The sequence below is a fragment of the Myotis myotis genome, unplaced genomic scaffold (assembly GCF_014108235.1).
Source record: "Myotis myotis isolate mMyoMyo1 unplaced genomic scaffold, mMyoMyo1.p scaffold_m19_p_8, whole genome shotgun sequence".
NCBI classification, from domain to species: Eukaryota; Metazoa; Chordata; class Mammalia; order Chiroptera; family Vespertilionidae; genus Myotis; species Myotis myotis.
This window is the reverse complement of record NW_023416390.1, coordinates 64,854,929-64,876,632: the sequence shown is the minus strand read 5'-3', so window position 1 is coordinate 64,876,632 and position 21,704 is coordinate 64,854,929. Positions and strand designations below refer to the sequence as shown.

General features: G+C 39.0%; 1 protein-coding gene across 3 annotated transcripts in view; it reads left to right on the top strand.

Moving 5' to 3' along the window:
• The window catches only part of MBD5 (methyl-CpG binding domain protein 5), a 409,514-nt gene that overhangs the window by 373,746 nt on the left and 14,064 nt on the right, over positions 1-21,704 (top strand). For all 3 annotated transcript variants that reach the window (XM_036319644.1, XM_036319645.1, XM_036319646.1), the window contains 4 exons: positions 3,291-4,316; positions 5,910-6,121; positions 9,604-10,812; positions 20,918-20,991. In XM_036319644.1, coding sequence (XP_036175537.1) covers positions 3,291-4,316; positions 5,910-6,121; positions 9,604-10,812; positions 20,918-20,991 — 2,521 coding nt within the window. The remainder of the gene's footprint in view (positions 1-3,290; positions 4,317-5,909; positions 6,122-9,603; positions 10,813-20,917; positions 20,992-21,704) is intronic.

Below are 21,704 nucleotides of genomic sequence, written 5' to 3'. Positions count from 1 at the left end.
TATCTGCTCGAAGATATATAAGAATCCATTACTCTCCATGCATTTTATTACCCCCTTGTCTTGTTTTTTTTTTAATTACTTTCCTTTTTCTTAGAAGCCCTTTCTCTCCTTTTCCACTCTCAAATCCCAGATCAAATATTACCACTTGCTTAGTTTTCCCTGACACCTTCAGTTTACAATTGCCTTCCTGTTATATGCCTATTATAGCTCTTAGCTATTACAGGTACACTAGCTATATGAAAAGAACATTAGTTCCTGGTTCGTAATAAGCTCTCAATAATGTGTCTTTGAAAGAAGAAAAAGAGAGACAGGGAGGTTTGTGTGCTCAAGACTGCTGAACCGAGTTCCTGCAGGAAAGGGCAGGGTGTTTTGTGGTGTTTATGTTTGGTTTTTGTTTCTGTATAATCATTTCTATCCTTTTGTTCAGAAGAGGTATGATACCTGTTTGTTGCACTGACTGGTTGAAAATTGGAGGAAAATGTTTTAAAAAATGGTCTTTGATCCACATATTACTCTTGAAAAGGTTGTTCTCTTCACCATCATCTTGTTTTGTAATGTGAAAATACACTCAGAGTAACTACATTTCTTTATTGTCATTTTTCAATAATATTTAGATGGAGACTTATAATGTCCCCCAAGGGCTACTTTCTTGAGTTTAATATATAAATGTTTCTCTTAGAAAACAAAGATTAAAAAGAATAACCTCTATGGAAATCCTTCTTCTACAAAGCCTTGTCACCTACATGCTGGAATATTTTGAAAATGTGCTCTGAATGGTGATCTGTACATTTAAATAAGTCATTATTATTTAGCAAATAGGGAGAAAGACCTCGGGTAGTGATTACCACTTAATAAGAGTTTTTATTCACTTGTTTAAAAAGATGGTTTCCAGATGCAAATAAAGCACAGTACCTATTTATAGAAATACCAGCAAGATTTAAGAGGCAATGAAATGTTTAAGATGTTGATTGTTTTATCACAAATCTGAATTAATATTTAAATAATTGTATGCCATATGCCTGTCTCAGCATTTGATATGCTCTGACCCCACTCTTTGTGAACATACTCATTATTTTATGATAATACTTTATAAATATTTATATATTTTTAAACAGGACATTTTAAAATCTTATTCTTTAAATGAAACACAGAGCTTTAAAAAAAAAAGCAGACATGACAGCTGGGAAAAAGTATAAAGTCGTGCTATAGAGACATTCTGTAAGGAGTGTTAGATATGCTGATGTGTTGGATATACTAACTGCTATTGCCACATCACCACTACTAACTACATATATGAATGCCAGTAGTAATGATGATGATAACTCCTTTTATTTGTATAGATTTTTACATATTACAAGCCTTTCATGTACCTATTTTTGATTCTCATAACAATCATGCCAATGATGGAATTTTTCCTAAGGACAAATTCAAAGATAAGAAAGTATCATATGCAATAAGATGTGCATCCCTGTGTTATACATAATAATGAAAAAAATCAAAATGCCAAAATGTATCAGAATGTTTTACATAATATGGTCAATCCATATGCTATATGGTTTAAAAATATTAATACAAAGTCTATATATCATAAGGGAAAAATTCTCGTGTTATTCTGTTAGGAGAAAACAGGAAGACTATAAAATCATATTTGTACTATTATTATAACTACGGAAACATTTCTACGTGTTTGAACGAGGCCTCCATGGTTACTTGGTCAAATGTAAAATGTCTTATGATGGCATAGTACAGCGGTAAAATTTTTGAATTATTTTAGGTTTCCAGTGTCAGTGGTATTGTTTAATATACTATATACATGTTTATGTTTTAATAGGAAATTAAATGCATATGCTTGTGATAATAAACATTTGCCAAATGTGTGTATCACATAAAACAATGTATCTCTTTAGGGGAAAACCTTTTATGAAAAAATGATTACAGGCTACTTTTCAGCAGATGTGAGTCTCACCCTCCTCACCCTGCCCCGTGTGCATCGGGATCTCCAGGGGGATTTGAAAAAATGCTACTGCTCAGGCTGGGTGTGCCCCAGAGATGGGTTTTCAACTGGCCTGGAATAGGGCCCAAGGCATTGCTTTTTATTTCTTTTCTTTTCAAGTTATCCAGGTAATTCTATTGTGCAGCTTGGATTGAAAACAATTAAGCGACCAAATTTTATATTTTTAAATATTAAATTTCCTGAATTTTCATCTCTTGCATAAGACTTTCAAGATTAAAAATGCTGTTTGGATGAAGACTTGTCTGACTTAAGGAATAATGAGTGCAAAGTACCTTTATGCTATCAGAATAGCAAAGATTTAAAAATAATGAAACACAATGTTGGTGAGAATGTGCGCTACTGTGCACTGTTTATAGAAATGGAAATTGAATGTATATTGATCAACTTTGCTGGAGGGCAGTTTGACAGGAAGTATTCAAAGCTTTAAATTTATGTAAACTCTTCTGTTCCTGGAATTCCACTTTCAAGACTTTATCTTTAGAAAGTAATTTAGTATATTGACAAAGATGAGTTAATGTTTTTAGTGCTGCTTACCATGTAAAGGATTGTAAACAATCAAAATATCACAACTGTATGTTGATTAAATTATGGTATGTCCATACATGATACTAGTAAAATAATTCTGTAGTTAAAAGAGTTAACATGGAAAGATATATTGATAAATGAAAAAGTTATAAGACAGCATGATTCCATTTTTGTTAAAATATGTAACATGTGTATGTGTGTGTGTGTGTGTGTGTATTTGTATAAATATATACAAATACTAGCACAGGTGGGTAAAGTCCAGAAAACTATACATTAAAATATTAAAATATTTATAAGTACTTTTTATTTTCTGTTTTATATGCTCATGCATATTCTACTTTGTTTTTTTTTTTTTTTTACTAAAAGCAAGTACTAGTATTACAAATAGAAGAACAAAAACTTTTTTTAAAGGAAAAATGGTTTTTAAAAATGAAGGCTTGTTGCTTTTATCTAACCCAAATGAATGAACTACTACAGAACGTCCTCCATATTCACTCTGTCCAGCTGTGAAAAACAAGCTATTTCTTAGTAACCTAAACTTCTCCAATAAATTGATTTTCAAAGTAGGTTAGGAAACGTGTGTCATTCAGATGGGATATCATCTCTGATCACAATTTTTCTGATTAAAATCAGTAAAGGGGACAGGTAATAAAATAGTTGAAATGGATCTCAATGTGTTTTCATGGGGTTGTCTTCCTTCACGTCCACAATTAATGCGTGGCGTTTTTGTTTTGTGTTGTCTTCCTTTTAGGCAGTTCAGGACCTTCATCCTCCATCGCCATCGCTGGCACCAGCCATCCTGCCATCACGAAGACAACATCTGTTCTCCAGGACGGCGTCATCGTCACCACCGCAGCTGGAAACCCACTGCAGAGTCAGCTGCCCATTGGGAGTGACTTTCCTTTTGTTGGCCAGGAGCACGCACTTCATTTTCCATCCAACAGCACTTCAAACAACCATCTTCCACACCCCTTGAACCCCAGCCTCCTCAGTTCTCTACCTATCTCTTTGCCAGTGAATCAACAGCATCTCCTAAACCAGAATCTATTAAATATCCTCCAGCCTTCAGCGGGAGAAGGCAAGTCTGAGATCAACCTCCACCCTTTAGGTTTTCTCAACCCGAATGTAAACGCTGCTTTAGCTTTTCTCTCCGGTGACATGGATGGGCAGGGATTGCAGCCTGTCCACTTTCAGCTCTTAGCGGCCCTGCTTCAGAACCAAGCCCACACAGCTGCCATGCTTCCCCTGCCATCTTTCAATCTGACCATCTCAGATCTTTTTCAACAGCAAAATACCCCTTTACCCTCCTTAACACAGATGACAGCCCCACCAGACCATTTGCCAAGCAATCAGTCAGAGAACAGCCGAGCTGAGACCCTTTTAACCAGCCCCCTGGGGAACCCTTTACCCAGCTTTGCAGGCAGTGACACTACTTTTAACCCCCTGTTCCTCCCAGCTGTCACTGGGGCCTCAGGATTAATGGCCTTGAATCCCCAGCTGTTGGGAGGTGTCCTGAACTCGGCATCGGCCAACACCGCTAATCATCCAGAGGTTTCCATAGCAACTTCCTCCCAGGCAACCACTACCACAACCACTACATCATCCGCAGTGGCAGCACTGACTGTCTCAACACTTGGTGGGACAGCAGTGGTGTCAATGGCAGAAACATTGCTGAATGTATCTAATAGTGCTGGGAACACAACTGGTCCAGCTAAACTCAACAGTAACTCTGTGGTGCCACAGCTACTTAACCCTCTACTGGGGACAGGTCTGCTTGGTAAGTTACATTTTTTCACAAATTTTTACAAAAGAAACGTTTTTCTAATTCTAATTTCTCATTTTTAAAGACTCCATTTTGTCACACTATTTTTAAAAATGTTTTTGTATGTCACAGCGTGCTTAAGGAACTAAATATAATAACATCCACACACCACCATAGTTATACAAACATGAAAATGACTTTTTTCTTCTCCCCTGTCCTAGCAATACTAAATATCGTTTTAATCTGCCTTCGCTTATCTTCTAATTCTGATGCCACCTAACGCTAACCTATCCATCATCCTCTTAAGCCAAGTAGTCTTATTTTTCAAATAATAAAGCACAGGTACATCTTAAAAATAACTTTTATTTGGATTTTAGTTGGTGTGGCATCACAGGGTTAGTATGAGCAGCTGCACCGTGGATGGAAACAGTCTCAGGAAGTGTTTTTCCAGGTGATCCCTCAATAAACAGAATTAAATACTTATCAAGCAAAATAAGAAACAAGGCATAAAAACATTCAAAGTTAAAATGTGTCCAAGTTCAAGGAAACAGCCCCAATAGCTATTGCTAGATTTCCTCCGACAGTATTATTCTTTAAAATTTTTGTGGCTTAAAAGCAAAATTCTTCATGTAAATTATAATGTCACAAAAATGTTAGATAATAATGTCAAGTATATTCAACTGATTGGTGCAGGTAACTATAATATAAAGTACAGAGATGGTTTCCATAAAGTCTGGAAGCATCAGCAAATATACTTGATATTGTCAAGGGCATGTCCAATGTATGCAAAAATATATATATGTTTCCAGATCTATGGACACCTTTATAGTACAGTTTAATTAGTTCTATTTGTCATTGAAATCGATGCAGTTAAGTAATCTAAAAAAGCATACTAGAGTTATATATTTCAAGTTACAGGACAATTCCTTTGACATCATCTTCAAAATAACTTCAGTGTAATTTCAAAACAAGTCTATTTTGAATTTTGAATATAAATTTAGTCATTAGCTAATCCTACCTGATTATATAATATTTATTTTTTAATGATTATGATAATGATTTCTTTTTGTATTGTTCACTTTCTTTACAATTTTAATTTTAGGTGACCAACCTTTCACTTAAAAACAAAATGCATATTTCCAGACAAAACTCAGTTTTATTTGGTGATAATTGGTGATGATTGTGACTTGAGAACTAAACTTTGTAAACAAAGCCTGACCAGATCCATTTATTTTAATCATCTGATCAAATTCTTATGATTGCTAAAATAGGTTAGGACTAATTTCTACCTTTAATTGTAGGTGCTTTAATAAAAATAGTTTCAAGGAATTTTTAACACTGATGCTCAGTGTAAGGACTGGCTAATGGATAGAGAAAGACTCATCTCTCATGACATAAAACCAAAAAAATAATTATGAAAGATAAAATTAAATAGTAAAATACTCTCTCCTTACCACTTAGTAAGACTTTGAGGAGAAAAAGAGAAAACAAAATTTATCATGTAAGTCTAGTTTTTAGTTTTTGTTTCAGGAATCGTTGGGTACAAGGATAGGCATAGGATTGCCAAAGAATCACATTGACTTACATTTTATGTTTTCCAAACCATAGGTGACATGTCCTCAATAAACAATACTTTGAATAATCATCAACTGACTCATCTACAGTCGCTGTTAAACAACAATCAGATGTTTCCTCCAAATCAGCAGCAGCAGCAGCAGATTCTTCAGGGGTACCCGAATCTCCAGGCATTCCAAGGACAGCCCACAATTCCCTGCCCAGCTAACAATAACCCCATGGCTTGTCTGTTTCAGAACTTTCAGGTACTCTCCTTCCCTGGGTTACTGTAGTAGAAACCAATGTCTAAGTTTTTTTAAAACACTTAATTTGGGCAAAGAGACAAAAGAAGGAAGTTACTAGTATATGCCCTTCCATCTCTACTAACTGTCATTTCTCTATAAAGAATATTGTTGAACAGTCTAGTCTATTATGTGAAGGTTATTTTATTTTGTCTGAAGCATCCCAGTGGTCCTTTTAGAGCCATTAGTAAAAACTGACCTTGGTACCCTCTTGCACCCTTTTGGGGGTTTAATCCCATTGCTCTCATGATTAAAATCCAAATCCTTAACATGCCTGCCTTGCCTGCCTCACTCTCAGCCCCACTCCCACTGCTCTCTTCCTGGCTTCAGCCACTTGGTCTTCTTCTTAGTTAGGTAAACTGAATAAATTCCTGATGGATTTAGGAGCTAGATGGAAAGAGTAACACCAAATAAGTATAAGATGAAAATATAGGATGTTTTTATAATTTTGGGATAAGAAAGGCTCTTTCAGAAAACACAAAACAAAGTAGTAAAAAGAAGTAAGAAAATTGAATACATAAACCTTTAAAATCTGTATGATTAAGTGTATTCTAAACAAAGTGAAAGACAAGTGATAACCTGGAAGAAAATAATAGCAAATATCTGATATCTGTAATATAAAAAGAGCTCCTACATATTAGAAAAATAAAGATAATTGATTAGAAAAATGAGCAATAAATATGAATAGTCAATTCACAGAAAATAAAAGATAAATTATTAAACATGAAAAGAATAATCAGTTATATAAATTACAACACTAATATGCCCATCAAATTGATGATGACTTGCTGACAGTGGTGTGGGATAATGATATATTGTTATATATCAGATATATTGTTGGTCTGATTATATGCTGATACAGTCCTTTTGGAGAGTAATTTTAGTTTATCAGGTTTTTAAATATACATGACCTTTGACCCAGAAATTTAACTTCTATGTGTCTATGTTAAAGAAGTCTTTGATGTGAACGAAATGTCACAATTCAGAATGTTCATTACAACTACTTAAACATCCATCAGTAGGGACATAGTTAAATTTATTATGGTAGATCCATCTATCTAGTAGTTTAAAAAATTAGCTAGACTTGCCTGGCTGGTATGGCTCAGTGGTTGAGCAGTGATCTATGAACCAGGAAGTCACAGTTCCGTTCCTAGTCAGGGCACATGCCCAGGTTGCAGGCTCAGTCCCCAGTGTGGAGCATGCAGGAGGCAGCTCATCAATGATTCTCTCTCATTATTGATGTTTCTATCTCTTTCTCCCTCTCTCTCCATCTTTGAAATCAATAAAAATATTTTTTTAAAAATTAGCTAGACTTATATAATCTGATATGTTAAGGTCCACAAGATTACAAGACTCCAATACTGAATTATTGCAGAAGAAAAGTAAAATACAGTACCATTTATATGAAAGGTGGAAAGAAGGAAGGAAGGAAAGAAGGAAGGAAGATTAGATATCCACCTACACACTTGAATGTATTGAAAATAGGTGTCTGCAAGAATGCTCTCCAGCACTGATTACTAGTACTTCTAAGAAAGGAAATTGGATTGCAGTAGGATGGCAAAGTACAGATTTAGGTGGGGCGTAATGATAAAGACAACTTTTGCCTTTTTGGACAATGTGAAAATACTCATATACATCTTACGTAATCAAATAATTTAGAAAGGAAGAGGAAGTGTTCAACCATGTCACCGAGAAAACAAGCAGATGAAGCTTGCAGAGAAGCCATTAGATTTAGCAGTGAGAGCATCACCAATAACTTGATGGAATGCAGTTTGGGTGGAGTAGTGGGAGCATGAGCCAGATTGTAATGGATGAAAGGATGAAAACGGTTAGGAATTAAAGAGTGTAGATGAAAAACTTTCAAAAACTGAACGATAAAGAGCATATAAAAAACAGGGTAGTGCCCCAAGGCAGGCATAGGTTGACTGCAAACTTTGTAATATGGAAGCCATGCACATAGTTGTACGCTAAAGGAAAGAAACCAAAAAGAAGATGGTAGTTACCAGAGGGAAAGGGTGATGGGGGGCGGGCAGGGGGACGGGGTAGAAGAGGATACAGGGGGGATAAATGACTTGGAGTGGTGAACACACAATACAATATACAGACGATGTATTTTAGAATTGTACATGTGAAATATAAATAATTTTATTAACCAGTAAATTTAATGTTTTTAATGTGGAAGAGATGGAACATAAAGAGGAGAAGGGATAATAGGTAAGGCAAGATCCCTGAGGAGGGGGTAGGATCCAAAGCACAAATGGAGAACTTGCTCTCAGGGAGCAGAAGGTGCCCCTCTGACCCTGGGAAGCAGGACATGATTTGGGACACAAAGTTGCACAGAAGTATTTGCCGCCAGAAGCCAGGGAGGAGCAGAGTATAAGAATTATGAGAATTCTTAACCTATGAACTCCATTTTCTGTGTTAAGTAAGGCCATCTACTAAGAATAATGCAAGAGACGGTACAGCAGCCAGCTTGTGGAAGTGGGTGAAGATCTGAATAGTGGTGAAGCATCACAGACTCAGCACCCTCCCTTGTAGATATGGATGAGGCTGGCAGTTGAATTGACTCAGGACTGGGATTTTATCTGGGAGGTGTAGACCAGGGGAGAGTGGCAGGAGAGTCAGTGATGTGCTGGTGCTCCCAGGTTCTGGTTTAGTGGGGAAGGATGGGAAGACCGGAAGGGAGTGATCAGGGGTGTGGGGGTGCCATCCCAAGTATCAAAGATCTGGAGCAGCAATTCTTAGATGGGGTTGGTGAAGTTAGAGTAACCTCAGAGACTTTTTTCAAACTGCACCCATCCTTCCTGTCCTGAGCATTAATAGTCTTCCCTGGTGTCATTCCCTCCCTTCACCTCTTCTCAACTCAGAAACACTTCTTTAGGGAGCCATTGTCACTGGTGTCCCTCAGCTGATGCCTGGTAAGGTTGAAAATTAGACTTTAAAATTTTAGTGTTATATTAGAAATATCTTGTTGTTAAGAAAGGAGTATGTGTTTTTTTGTTTTATCTTATATCGTATTTCACTTAGTTCAGTAGAAATCATTTTCAAAATCTGGTTCCCTTTGTAATTTGAGCAGTGTTGGTGACTGGCTTGCTTCTCTCTTTGAATCCCAAGTTGCAAAACCTGTAATGATACTAAATATTTGAAGTCATCACCTGAAAACATATTTTGTCCAACAGCCTCAACTTTATTTTTTTCTAGAGGATGTTTAGTAATAATGATTAAAAATAAATCTGTTGAATGGTTTTAACCAAAGAAACAGTACCCAAATATAATCAAGACATAAGCTTTCTATACGGAGTAACTTTTTATTTCATTTTTAAGTCATTTTCTTCCCCATTATGTTTGTTTGTCTTCTGGTAGATCTTAAAATTATGTCTTTCTCTTTGAGGTCTTTAAATTTATTTTTTTTCTCTCTCTCACTGCTTCCTGTCTATGTCTTTAAGGTGAGAATGCAGGAAGATGCAGCTCTCCTAAACAAAAGAACAAGCACTCAGCCGGGGCTCACTGCACTTCCTGAGAATCCGAACACTACACTTCCACCTTTCCAAGATACAGCTTGTGAGTTGCAACCGAGGATTGACCCATCTCTTGGCCAGCAGGTGAAGGACGGCCTCATTGTGGGTGGCCAAGGTGATGCCTCTGTAGATGCCATTTACAAGGCAGTTGTCGATGCTGCCAGCAAAGGAATGCAGGTTGTCATCACCACAGCAGTCAACAGTACAACTCAGATCAGTCCCATTCCAGCTCTGAGTGCCATGAGTGCCTTCACTGCTTCGATTGGTGACCCATTAAGTCTCCCCAGTGCTGTCAGTGCAGTCATTCATGGACGGAACATGGGCAATGTCGATCACGATGGTAGGCTGAGGAATGCAAGAGGGCCCCGGCTGCCCAGGAATCCGGACCATGGGAAAAACTCACACGAAGGAGATGGGTTTGAATATTTCAAGTCAGCAAGTTGCCACGCATCTAAAAAACAGTGGGATGGGGAGCAGAGCCCTGGAGGGGAGCGAAACAGGTGGAAGTGTGAGGAATTTTTAGATCATCCAGGCCATATTCACAGTAGTCCTGGTCACGAAAGGCCCAACAATGTCTCTACACTGCCATTTCTGCCTGGGGAACAGCACCCAATACTGTTACCACCAAGAAACTGTCAAGGGGATAAAATTCTGGAGGAAAATTTCAGGTATAATAACTACAAAAGAACTATGATGAGTTTCAAGGAGAGACTGGAGAACACTGTGGAAAGATGTGCACACATCAATGGGAACAGACCTCGACAGAGTCGTGGCTTTGGAGAGCTGCTGAGCACCACAAAGCAAGACCTGGTCCTAGGGGAGCAGTCTCCAAGCTCCTCAAATAGTTTGGAAAGTTCTCTGGTCAAAGACTACATCCATTACAATGGAGACTTTAATGCCAAAAGCATTAATGGGTGTGTGCCTAGCCCTTCAGACGCTAAAAGCATTAGTAGTGAAGATGACCTACGGAATCCAGACTCCCCCTCTTCAAACGAGTTGATACATTATAGGCCAAGGACGTTCAATGTTGGCGACTTGGTCTGGGGCCAAATCAAAGGACTGACTTCCTGGCCTGGAAAATTAGTAAGAGAAGACGACGTTCACAATTTATGTCAACAAAGCCCCGAGGAAGGGAAGGTATACCAATCTTTATCCATTGTCAAATACTAACCTTTATTCAGATATCAATTATTATTTGTTGTTATCATCACTTTGGATTCTTTGGATTTGAAATTAGGATTCTTCATGACTCATTAAGGTTTCGCAAACTTCTGGAGCATAAAGTGAAGAGGGGAAGGTTAGAGGCACCAAAATGTCCTATCGCCAAGGGGTGAGTTGTGAAGCATCTGTAGATTCCACCAAGGCTCAGAGTGGTTCCAACCCAGGAACCAGATAGCCAGAATTTAACTCTGCCTTTCTTGCCGGCATTTGTCTGATTCTTCATCCCATATGCAGAGGATGAGGCAAGTGGCAGTGAGTGGGGAACAGTCTGGTAGCCACTGGAGCCCAGGAGGGTGGCAGAGGGAAGAGTCCTGCCAGGCACCAGGAAGTGCCAGGGGGCAGCATCCCCTCCGTGTGCTTACATGTGACCCTTGGATCCTGGGAGAGGGTAAAATCAGTGTGGATTGCAGCCATTTCTGGTAGCAACAGGTAATATCTGAAGTCAGAATGGTGTCTCCTTTCAGGAAACGTCCTGGGCCTCTATAGCATATGGAAATGTTTAGCCGCGTAGTCTGGTTCTACTTAACACAATCTGATCATATAAATTAAAGGAAAAGTTCTCCGTGAAACTACCATTCAATTTAGAAGAAATTAGTAGGGGTCTTCTGGGCTTCCCCCACCCCTGCCCCACAGTTGGCGGAAGTGACTCAGTAGGCAAGAAATATGCAGAATGTATAAAGTAGATAGAAAAGTCTATATCCGACCAGGGGGAGATAATAATGTGTGTTTCTCACATATAGTGAAGAAACATAATTTTTCATCTCCTTGGGAAATAAAAATTACCCTTCCAGGTATAAGTATCATTCTGTTAAAGGGCATATTGTATGAAGCTTTGTCAACTCTGCGCAAACCTCCACTGGCACTTAGGTTTAATGGCAGGAAACCAAAGGCATTTTTGCTCGCACAATAAAAGGATTGTCTTTCTGCAAATGACCGGGAGGTCCTTAAACCCGTTGCTTATAATGCCTAGTATATACTTGTCAGGATACACTGTGGCCGTAATGTTCCTACGTTTGATAAGAAAATGAATCCCATGCTCCTAGTCACAAGACATTTTACTCTCTCATCTCTCCGAGACCAGACAAACAGTCTTTAGGTTGATAAACCTAAATATTTTTGACAGTTTATTCCAAAATAATTAGAAACAGCAAAATTGGGCTTTTTGGATATAAATGGAACTGCTGCAAATACAAGATGGAGACATTGAGCTGTTTTATAATGTCTGTGCACATGAAACCAAGTCTTTTTTAATGTGCTATTTTACAAAAGCTTAACTAAAGGAAAGAGTATGGCCTCCCTTTCCTGGAAACCTTCTTCCTGTCCTGAATGCCTTGTCTAAATATCTTCCGTGTCCCCTGGAGAATAAAGGCATGTGCTTTTAACACATTTCCCATTCAGCAATGCTCCTGATCTTCCGATTAGTCTGTGTCAGCAAACTCCTAAGATTGAGTTCCTTACTGATATTCAGGGAGATAGACTAAAAAAATAAAAAGTCGTTATCTAAGAGTCCAAGAAATATTTATTTTCCTTCATTTAAGTAAGCAACTGGTTTTCATTCACTATAAAATAATGTTTCAAAAATGCAGATTCTTCATTCTTATTGTAAGCAGTAGGAAAATCCTTAATAGGGAGAATACAATTGTTTCTGTAAATGCAAATATCCTTCCTCCCACAGGCTGACATTGTAACTTCGCATTCTCAAAATGTTGATTTCAAGATACACTACAAATATTTTTAGTAATTCAGAAAAATAACTTAAAGTAGACGTTTAGAGGTAAAAAACCGAAAATGTATGTAATGAAATATTAATAGCACATGAAATATTTAGCTATCATTAAAAAGCAAGGTATCACAGCCCTAAATGCTCTAGGGCACTTAACATTTTTAAAAACCTCGAGTCTTTTCAGGGCCTATGTCACTTTTTCACATAAAAAAAAAAAAAAACAACAAAGTACTACTTCACAAAGAATCTTTTTTCTCCTATAGTTCACAAAACAAAGGAAGGTCTTCCTCATACCTTATGTAATGATGCCCAGCTAGCCAAACAGTGTTCCCAATTTCTAAACACCAGAAAAGGCAGAATTTCAAACCCAGGTCTGTCTGACTTCAAGCCCAATGACCTTGGCCTGCTGCCTTCGAGACCCTGGTGCATCCAGAAAAGATTAAACTATGTTTAATATCTGTGTGAGACAAAGCACAATCTATTCTAAAAGATTCCCATTAAAACAACTTTTAAATTTGTACTCTTATTCAAGTGAACAAAGTATGAATGTTAGTTACATAGAGGCCCTTAGTCCTCCGTGGATAAAGTCTTGTACTTCTGCTTTTAAAAAGGGAAGCGGTGCATTAGGGCTTCCTCCATATACTGTGGCAACGCCTGATATTTTAATAATGTCGAAAGAGAAAGACAGAGGCTGACTCCATAGACAATTGGTTTATTATAGTAAGATCTTATTAATTCTACCTCACTAACACAGAAGGAACCTTCTTTCCTAGTGTTTATCTTTGTAGTATCTCGGAGAAAAGGGTTTGCTAGGGAACTTTCTTACACATTATCCTTTTAAACTTTTTTAGCCTCTCAGGTTTTCATACTATGTCCATGTCTACCAAAGTAAACTCATCCAAGACCCTGTCAGATCCCAGCAGATGAAATCTACGTTAATTCAAATTTTAGAATGGATTTATTATCTTATCTCCCCACCACCCCCACATCCCACAAACCTACCGTTTATTTATTTTTCTGTTGCAGTCTTTGTCCTGAACAGGACACTTCAGATTCTTTTTGGCAGTAGGCTAAATAGAAACAATAAATAATTGATTGACAGGACTGCAGGTTACTAGTTCAGAGCAAACCAGGCACCTCTGGTGTTTGCAGGTTGTATGAGTGGTCTCTGTACTGAGAGGTCGGTGCTGATCGGAGCACTGATGTCTTCGGGGGCCTGAGATCTCCAGCACCATGTTGTCCATAAGTTGATGCTTTAGCCAGCTATTTGTCACGATAGTAAGTGATCTTTTCAGTTTACTATTTTAGAAAGGCACTTTCAGTCTTTGGTGGAGTATGACATGTAGCAGAATTACGAATAAGCCATTAGAAATGTTCTGCAGTTTCTGAGATTACTTGCTAAGAGGTATGATTTCTAAACATCAGCACTGTATGAATACGGTCTACAGAGAACTAGAGAGAAAGCAAGGTGTGGCAGAAGGCATGGGCTTTGGGCATTTTGACGTGAGCTTCATCCCAGCTCTGCCAGTTACCAAGATGGTCCTGGGTAGGTATGTTAACCTCCCAGAGTTGCAGTCTTCGCACCTCTCGAGTGGGAATATTAATTCCTATTCAGGATGATGTTTTAAGAGTTAAAACATAAAAGAGGCTCAGCAAAAATGAACCTCCTCATCCATATTCTCTATGCACGACAACCCGATTAATTTGGTTCCCACCATTATAGAATTGTGGCCATTGGACCTTTGTTGGTGTTCATCTAGGCATTATCCATGAATGCAGGGTTTACTATCCATGAATACAGGATGAGGAAAAAAGGATTATAAGGAATGTAGTTAATGAGTGAAATAGTTTATAACTTTTTAATAAACCTCAGCACATCAGACATATTGGCATATCTGATTATAAATTAATATTAGCTGCTCATTTCAAGCAGGAGTTGACTTGGGAGCATTTCAAAGCTCTCTGTTTGTTGAGTGAACTTGAAAGTCCCCTTCTCAGATTTTCTAAAAAACATCAACTCAGACTATCTTCCTCTACCTTCCTTCAAACCCTTCCCCCGCTCAACATGACGTAGTAGATTTTTAACAGTCTGCAAAAGGTTGGACTGGATCGCCCCTTGAGTACTGTACCATAGTTCTAGCTATGGGACAGCACTGCAAGATCTTCAGTGCCTTATGGTGCCATTCAGGAAGTGGTATCGCCTTACTAATACTTTTTGTCCCTTTAATTAGCAGTTTGTAATGAAGCATGGTCTGGAAGATACTTACAATTTTTTTTTTAAAGAAATGCAAGTTTCTATAAACTCTGAACCTGTCCTAGTTTGGGGTTCAGTAGCCAAGAGTAAGACTTCGTTGCAGTGCTCAAGTACAAGGTCATGGCCAGCGAGGCACTGCCAGTTCTTGGCATTGGATCAGAGAATTCTTGGAAAGGATAAGGACTTCCATTGGGGCCACACCTACACTCCACAATGTGCAGACAGGGTAAGCCTGTACCACAGGTATCTTTATGTGCTCATTTCAGCACATTATTTAAACATAGGAAAAAATGCCCTGTTTTCTAAAACCAATTTTGGCATTCTCATCTTTGATCTTACAGTAGCTTGAAAGGGATGATGCCCTTTTTCTTTTTTAATGATTGAAAAATAAAATTCTTTTTTTTTCTAAGTAGATCATTTTTACTCTTTGAACATTGCCCCGTTGGTCTTCACATTTCATTGCTCTGGCATTCAATATGTATTTTGCCTCGAGCCCAATTTAGGAAAGGATTTCTTTCTAGATTGGCACCAACATGTTTCTTTCCAATGAAACATTTGTTGTTGTTTGACAAATAGGGACATCTCTTGATTACCCAGGAAAGTCCTCCATTTCGGGGCAGCACCACCTGGGTAAATGAAGACAGATCTGTAAATGCAGTGGGCGGGGTGCCCCTTCTCCAGACTCACACTTGGATTTTTTCCACACAGTTGTATTTGGCAAGTAGAGATAAGAAGAGTTCTTTATATAGTCGTTCAAAGCAGACAAAACACATCATTATTAAACTCATAGGAAAATTGATTTGGGACAGCACACTTCTGCACGTCCATACAGCATCACATGCACACGTTTGACAGTGTGGAGCAAAACCAGAGACGGCCTGCATCATATTCGGGGGATGTAGCACTTAAGGAATTGAGCCTGGGGACTGGTTTTGGGAGGTGTGCCGTCCTCTGATGTTTACACATTTTATTTTCAAGACCATTCTTCCTGTGCTCGATTATCAGTGTGAGCTGTTTGCATTGTTTGGTGCTATCATCCTCTGTTGAAGTTGTCCTTCGTATATCCCCTTTACTTAGATAGTTTCTTAGCCTCTGTTGGAAAGGAATCCTTTCCTCGGCGCAGAACCCATATCGATAATATTTGGGCTACGTTTTGGCTGGCAGGGCGGCAGGGGCAATCAGTGCTCTGTAGCAACAGAATCATCTTGAAAAGGAAGCAAAATCGTTTTTGAAAAGTAGTAACTATGATAAGATCCAGGCTAAGAAAGTCAGTGCCCAATCAAAACTTGAGAGATAATACAAATGAAGAACTAGATGAGACCAGAAATGGGAATGTTAGGAAAAAAGACTAAACTGAGTCAAACGCTTAGATGAGACTGTAAGCTTTACGCGGGTGAATTGTGGGATATTGTGAACTACTTCCTTTGGGCAGCATCCAAGAGGGGAAGGAGGCCTATCTCCGTTCACAGATACTGAAGCTCAGCCCAGAGCTCTCGAGCTGGCAGTGCAGTTTTCACGTAGATGGTAGCAAATGCAATCTCAGGTCTCGGGCAAATACGTGCTTCTGTCACCTGAGCTTTTCAACAGTGTTTCTTCGGATTTACCAATTTATCCAAATCATCTCATGTGTTTATGTGTTGTTGGTCAATCTGAAATTTGTTGTCTCGTTTTAGATTTACTCTAGTCCTGCAGTGTAGTTCTCTAGTACTCAAAGATACCGCTTTCCAGAGAGAGGAGGAAAGCAAGCACACACACACACACACATACACACCGCTCAGATAGTGTCACTGACTAACATAGTAATAATGTGGATTTGATGAGTTCATTGGAAAAACTGGATTCACTTTAGTGATATTTCTGAGTTCTATTGGAAAATTAAGTTCATCCTTTCTGTCACAGGTGAGTTAACATTTTATCCCAAATTACTTATTTACCATTAATTCCCATTCTTTCAAAAATGTTGAGATATTGCACTTAAGTTAGCAAAACTTCTTCAGCTTGAAGATTTCGAAAAAATATTTACTATTTAATATTTGATAACTAGAGTCCCGGTGCACGAATTTGTGCACAGGTAGGGTCCCTTGGCCTGGCCAGCAATCAGGGCCAATCAGGGCTGTCTCACCCAGTCCCGATCAGGAACAAGGGGAGGGCCTGCCAGAGGTTGGCTGTGGGAGCGCACTGACCACCAGGGGGCAGCTCCTGCATTGAGCGTCTACCCCCTGGTGGTCAGTGCGCATCATAGCAACCGGTCATTTGGTCAGCTAGTAGTAGCAGTCACTTGGGCTTTTATATATAGAGATAATGAGCCTAGGAACTGCCTCATATTTACTTAATTCTTCAGAGCTGTGTCTCCCAGACTTCAGCTAATGTGGTATGTTACCTGTACTATTACTTAAAGCCTAGAGTGCTGGGGAGCGCGATCACGCACCTCCTGTCTTTCGCCAAAAGTTCTGGGAGCGCTATCAAAGCTTCGAAATGGCATCCAAAGATCTTATATGCATACTAGAGGCCTGGTGCACAGATTCGTGCACCAGTGAGGTCTCTTGGCTTGGCCTGTGCCCTCTTGCAATTCGGGACCCCTCAGGGAATGTCGGACTGCTGGTTTCAGCCTGATCCCCACAGGCTAGGCCGAGGGACCCCACCAGTGCACAAATTTGTACACTGGGCCAGTTTCAGCCAGATCCCTGCAGGCCAGGCCGAGGGACCCCACTGATGCATGAATCCATGCACCAGGCCTCTAGTAAGATTATAATTATAAATTAGAGTATTGTGTATGTTGTTTCCTGCTCCTTCAGTGTCAGTTTTATAAAACATGTTTAACCTTTTTAATATATATTAAATCTATATATGTATTTGATTTTCCAGTATTTTTTTCATTTACAAGTTAGCCAGGTAATTTGTGAGGGAATGTTTATTAAATCATTAAATATGATTTCTATTTGACTAGAAATTGAATTCATTTTGTTCATCTCTGATACCATTTGGGTGGGTGGTATCTTTAAAGAGCTTATTGAATATTGTGAAGATTTATGAATATTTCCCCAGAAACAACAGGCACTCTTCATCTATAATAATAAAAGTGTAATATGCTAATTAGACTGGACATCCTTCCAGATGTCTTTCTGGACGCCCAGGCTACGAGGGAAGCCTGGGTCCCAGATGCCTGCCAGTGGCCAGAGAGAAGCCCAGGTCCTGGGTACCAGAGGGAAGCCGGTGCCGGCAGCCGGAAGTAGGAAGGCCTACTCTTGCACGAATTCCATGCATCGGGCCTCTAGTATATTATATTTCACAGTACAGTAGAGTACTAAAATTCTATTAAATTTTCTTCAAACAAAATAAACTATATATTTACCTCTGGAGATGTATGATCCTGTTATATCAGAAATACATAGACATGTGTGTTATAGTTAGTTTTAGAAAGCACCATCATTGCTTTCTCTGTCAAGTTCATTGACTCCTTTATAAATAGTATAGTTTGTTGTGAGAGTACCTTTGGGCCTTACAGGCAAAATTAAATGAAGAAATCTTGTAGAGAATTAATTCAGAAAAGTCACCAGAAAATTATCTAAGCATAGAAAAATTTTGAAAACAAATTTGAACTAGTGTCTAAATTTCTGTAAAATTTTCATTTGATTTAAAATAATTTTACTTAATTTTTTAGTATGTCTATGTGTGTGTGTGTATATTATATATAAAATATATATAAAAGCCTAAGTGACGGTTTGACTGGTAGCTATAATGCGCACTGACCACCAGGGGGCAGACACTCAATGCACAGGCATGGAAACATGGAACAGACTGATGAATCTCAGAGGGAAGGGGGGAAGGGGGAGAGCGAGAAGAGATTAACCAAAGATCTTATAGGCATACTAGATGCCCGGTGCACAGATTTGTGCACTGGTGGGGTCCCTTGGCCTGGACTGCTGGGATCAGGCCAAAACCAGCAGTCTGACATCCCCCAAGGGGTCCTGGATTGTGAGAGGGCACAGGCCAGGCCAAGGGAACCCCTGGTGCACGAATCCATGCACCAGGCCTCTAGTTATATATAAAATGACTATATGTTTCAATGTCTATCAGAGTTGGTATGGTAGAGGGAAGCTGAGTGCTTTGGAGTCAGACATGAATTTCAGTGCTGGCCCTGTTACTTAAATTCCTGAGTCCCACCTGCAAAATAACAAAAATAATACTGGCTTTCAGTGTTACCATATTCAATAATAAAGCAGTGCCTTTTACATAAAAATGCACAAGAATGTCTCTACTGCCCCTTATTCCTTATTTAATTAAAATTTTTAAAAATGAAAGACTTTAAAAAACTGTTTGGCCTAACTTAGCCTTGTTTTCTTTTTAATTAAGATGAATAGGGAAAGTTTGCACTGTGGTGTCTTGCTTTGTTTCCCTGTGAACCTGCTCTGTTGCCTGCATCCATCCCTCCCTCTGAGGTCTCTCTCTAGACCCGTTGTGTCTAACAGAAGTTTCTGTTACAGGAGAGCTTCCTTCCTGCTGCCAAGAAGGCCATTTAAATAAAAGTGGAATTAGCTACAAATTACACAAATGTCGTGTGTGTAATCTCTTTCATATGCTCTTTGTGTGAGTGAATACACCATGGTACCTCATGTCTAACATGAAATGTGAAAATGTATCCAGGCACCTTTTTTTTTTTTTTTTTAAACAACACATGGATATATTCACTTTAAAGTTTTCTAATCATCCCGATAAGACGTTTTCTTCATGGCTCCTGTGAAGTGTCATCTCTTGTTCTGGCAATGATAGATTGGTTATCCCCAATGAACTTGTGTATATAAAATATTTAAATCCTTTAGGGCAAAATATGAAAATCACCATTTGACTTCTCTCACTAAATACTTAGAAATGATTGTTTTCAGACTTGATAGTGAAAACACTGTGTTGATCATTATTTTGTACTAAATTTGAAGTGGTCAAAGAAATAGTCACTTATAAATAATATTCAAGGAGTCAGGGAGATTTAAAGACGAAAGTTAATAATAATACCCTTGCTTATTAGTGTTTACTTTCTTACTCAGGAGGCATTTTGTCAACCTCTGAATGTTTACATAAAGGTAGTGTAGGGGTGGGGGAACTGGGTTAAGGGATGGGCAGGGGATTTGCCTTGAAGTTGTGTTTATACAAGTAACACTGTTTTTACTTAGTTTGTCCTTTTATTGTTAAAGATCAATAAAAATAGCAATGTTTTTCTAAAGGTGTTTTTATTCACAAGTTACATACAAATTTTATACTTATTGTTTTTCTTAGGGGAGATGGTTTCAAAAACTGAGATAGAGATTATTGGGGTGAGGGGCAGAGGCACCTCCCCACCCCCACGATCCCCAGCTACCATCTGGTGGCCGCACTGTAATGAGGTGGAGGCTTCGCAGAGGGTGATAGTGCTAGAGCAGGACAGGGGAGAGGACCGCCCACAGGTGTGGCAACACCCTCTTCCCACATCAGTAAGGACTGTGAGGGCCTCCCTAGCATGCTAGGTGATCCTGGCTGCTCATGCTTGGCTAACTGTTCCACGGGACTTGTCACATTTTGGTCCTCACAGCTATTCTAGCAGGAAGGTAGGTATTATGGTCCTCATTTTAAAGAGGAGGAAACTGAGGCTCGGAAAATTTAAGTGTTTTCCTTATGCTGGGAGGTCGGATGCAAACTCCACGCACCACTGCTCTTGTCCTCCCTGATGGGACACAGCTTTGCAGTCTCTGAACAGCAGGCAATGACGAAAGCAAAACAGGATCTCTGATTTATATCGTTTTGCCAATCGAAGGTTATTAAAATTCCAAGTTTTGTTCTTAAAACACTGTTTTAAAAATGTTAACAACTTAAAAGCCCAACAGTCTTTCATTTCCACTGCTGTTTGCAGCCTGGAGCCTGGGCCAGGCTCTACGTGGAGAGGACAGGACACTGGGCAGGGCAGGGCAGTGAGGCCTCCCCAGTGCAGAGCCTGCTGTGCAGCAGGAGAGAGAAAACAGTGGTGACAATCGCAGGTCTGGGTAATGTGATCTGGTCTTCATACCTTCACTCAGGTGGAGCCCGAGAAGCTGAAGACACTAACAGAAGGTTTAGAAGCCTACAGCCGAGCCCGGAAAAGAAACAGAAAGTAAGCTCTATTATTTTTCTTCCCATTTTTTAAGTAATAAACTTTGGGTTTATTTCTTTATTTTTTATTGCTTTCAGAGAGAAAGGGAGAGGAGGGAGAGAGAGATCCCACACTGGGGATCAAGCCTGCAACCCGGGCATGTGCCCCGATTGGGAATCAAACCATGACCTCCCGGTTCATAGGTCGATGCTCAACCACTGAGCAACACCTTCCGGGCCCATTTAGTATTTTAAGGATATAATTTACTGGTTTTCCTTCAAACGACAATGAAATCTCACTGATTAAGAACAGGTTGATAGTTATCACCAAAGAGGCCCATTATAGACAAACCAAATTAGCTGTTTCAGAAAATATTTTCTTAGCAATTTATACCAGGGGAGGGGATGGAGGGTTTGGTGTGTATCGACTCTTTCCTAACTCCCTCCATCTCCATCCCTCTGATTCAGTGGACAAGGGAATATGATTAATAGTCTCAACATGTAGCAATTAAATGGTCTCTGAAAGTAGAGCAAAAAGTCTACCATTCACAGTTTGGCAAATTAGTCAAAGTGATGGTATTTTTTCTCTTGGGGCAGATGCAGTAAGTTCTCTTTGAAATTGTAACAAGAAGATGAACTTTGGGACATTATTATTCAAGTTTTTCCAGATCTTCATATTCTGAATAAATGTATAATATTCAAGCAAATAATGCTTGAAGCACAGTTTCCACTATA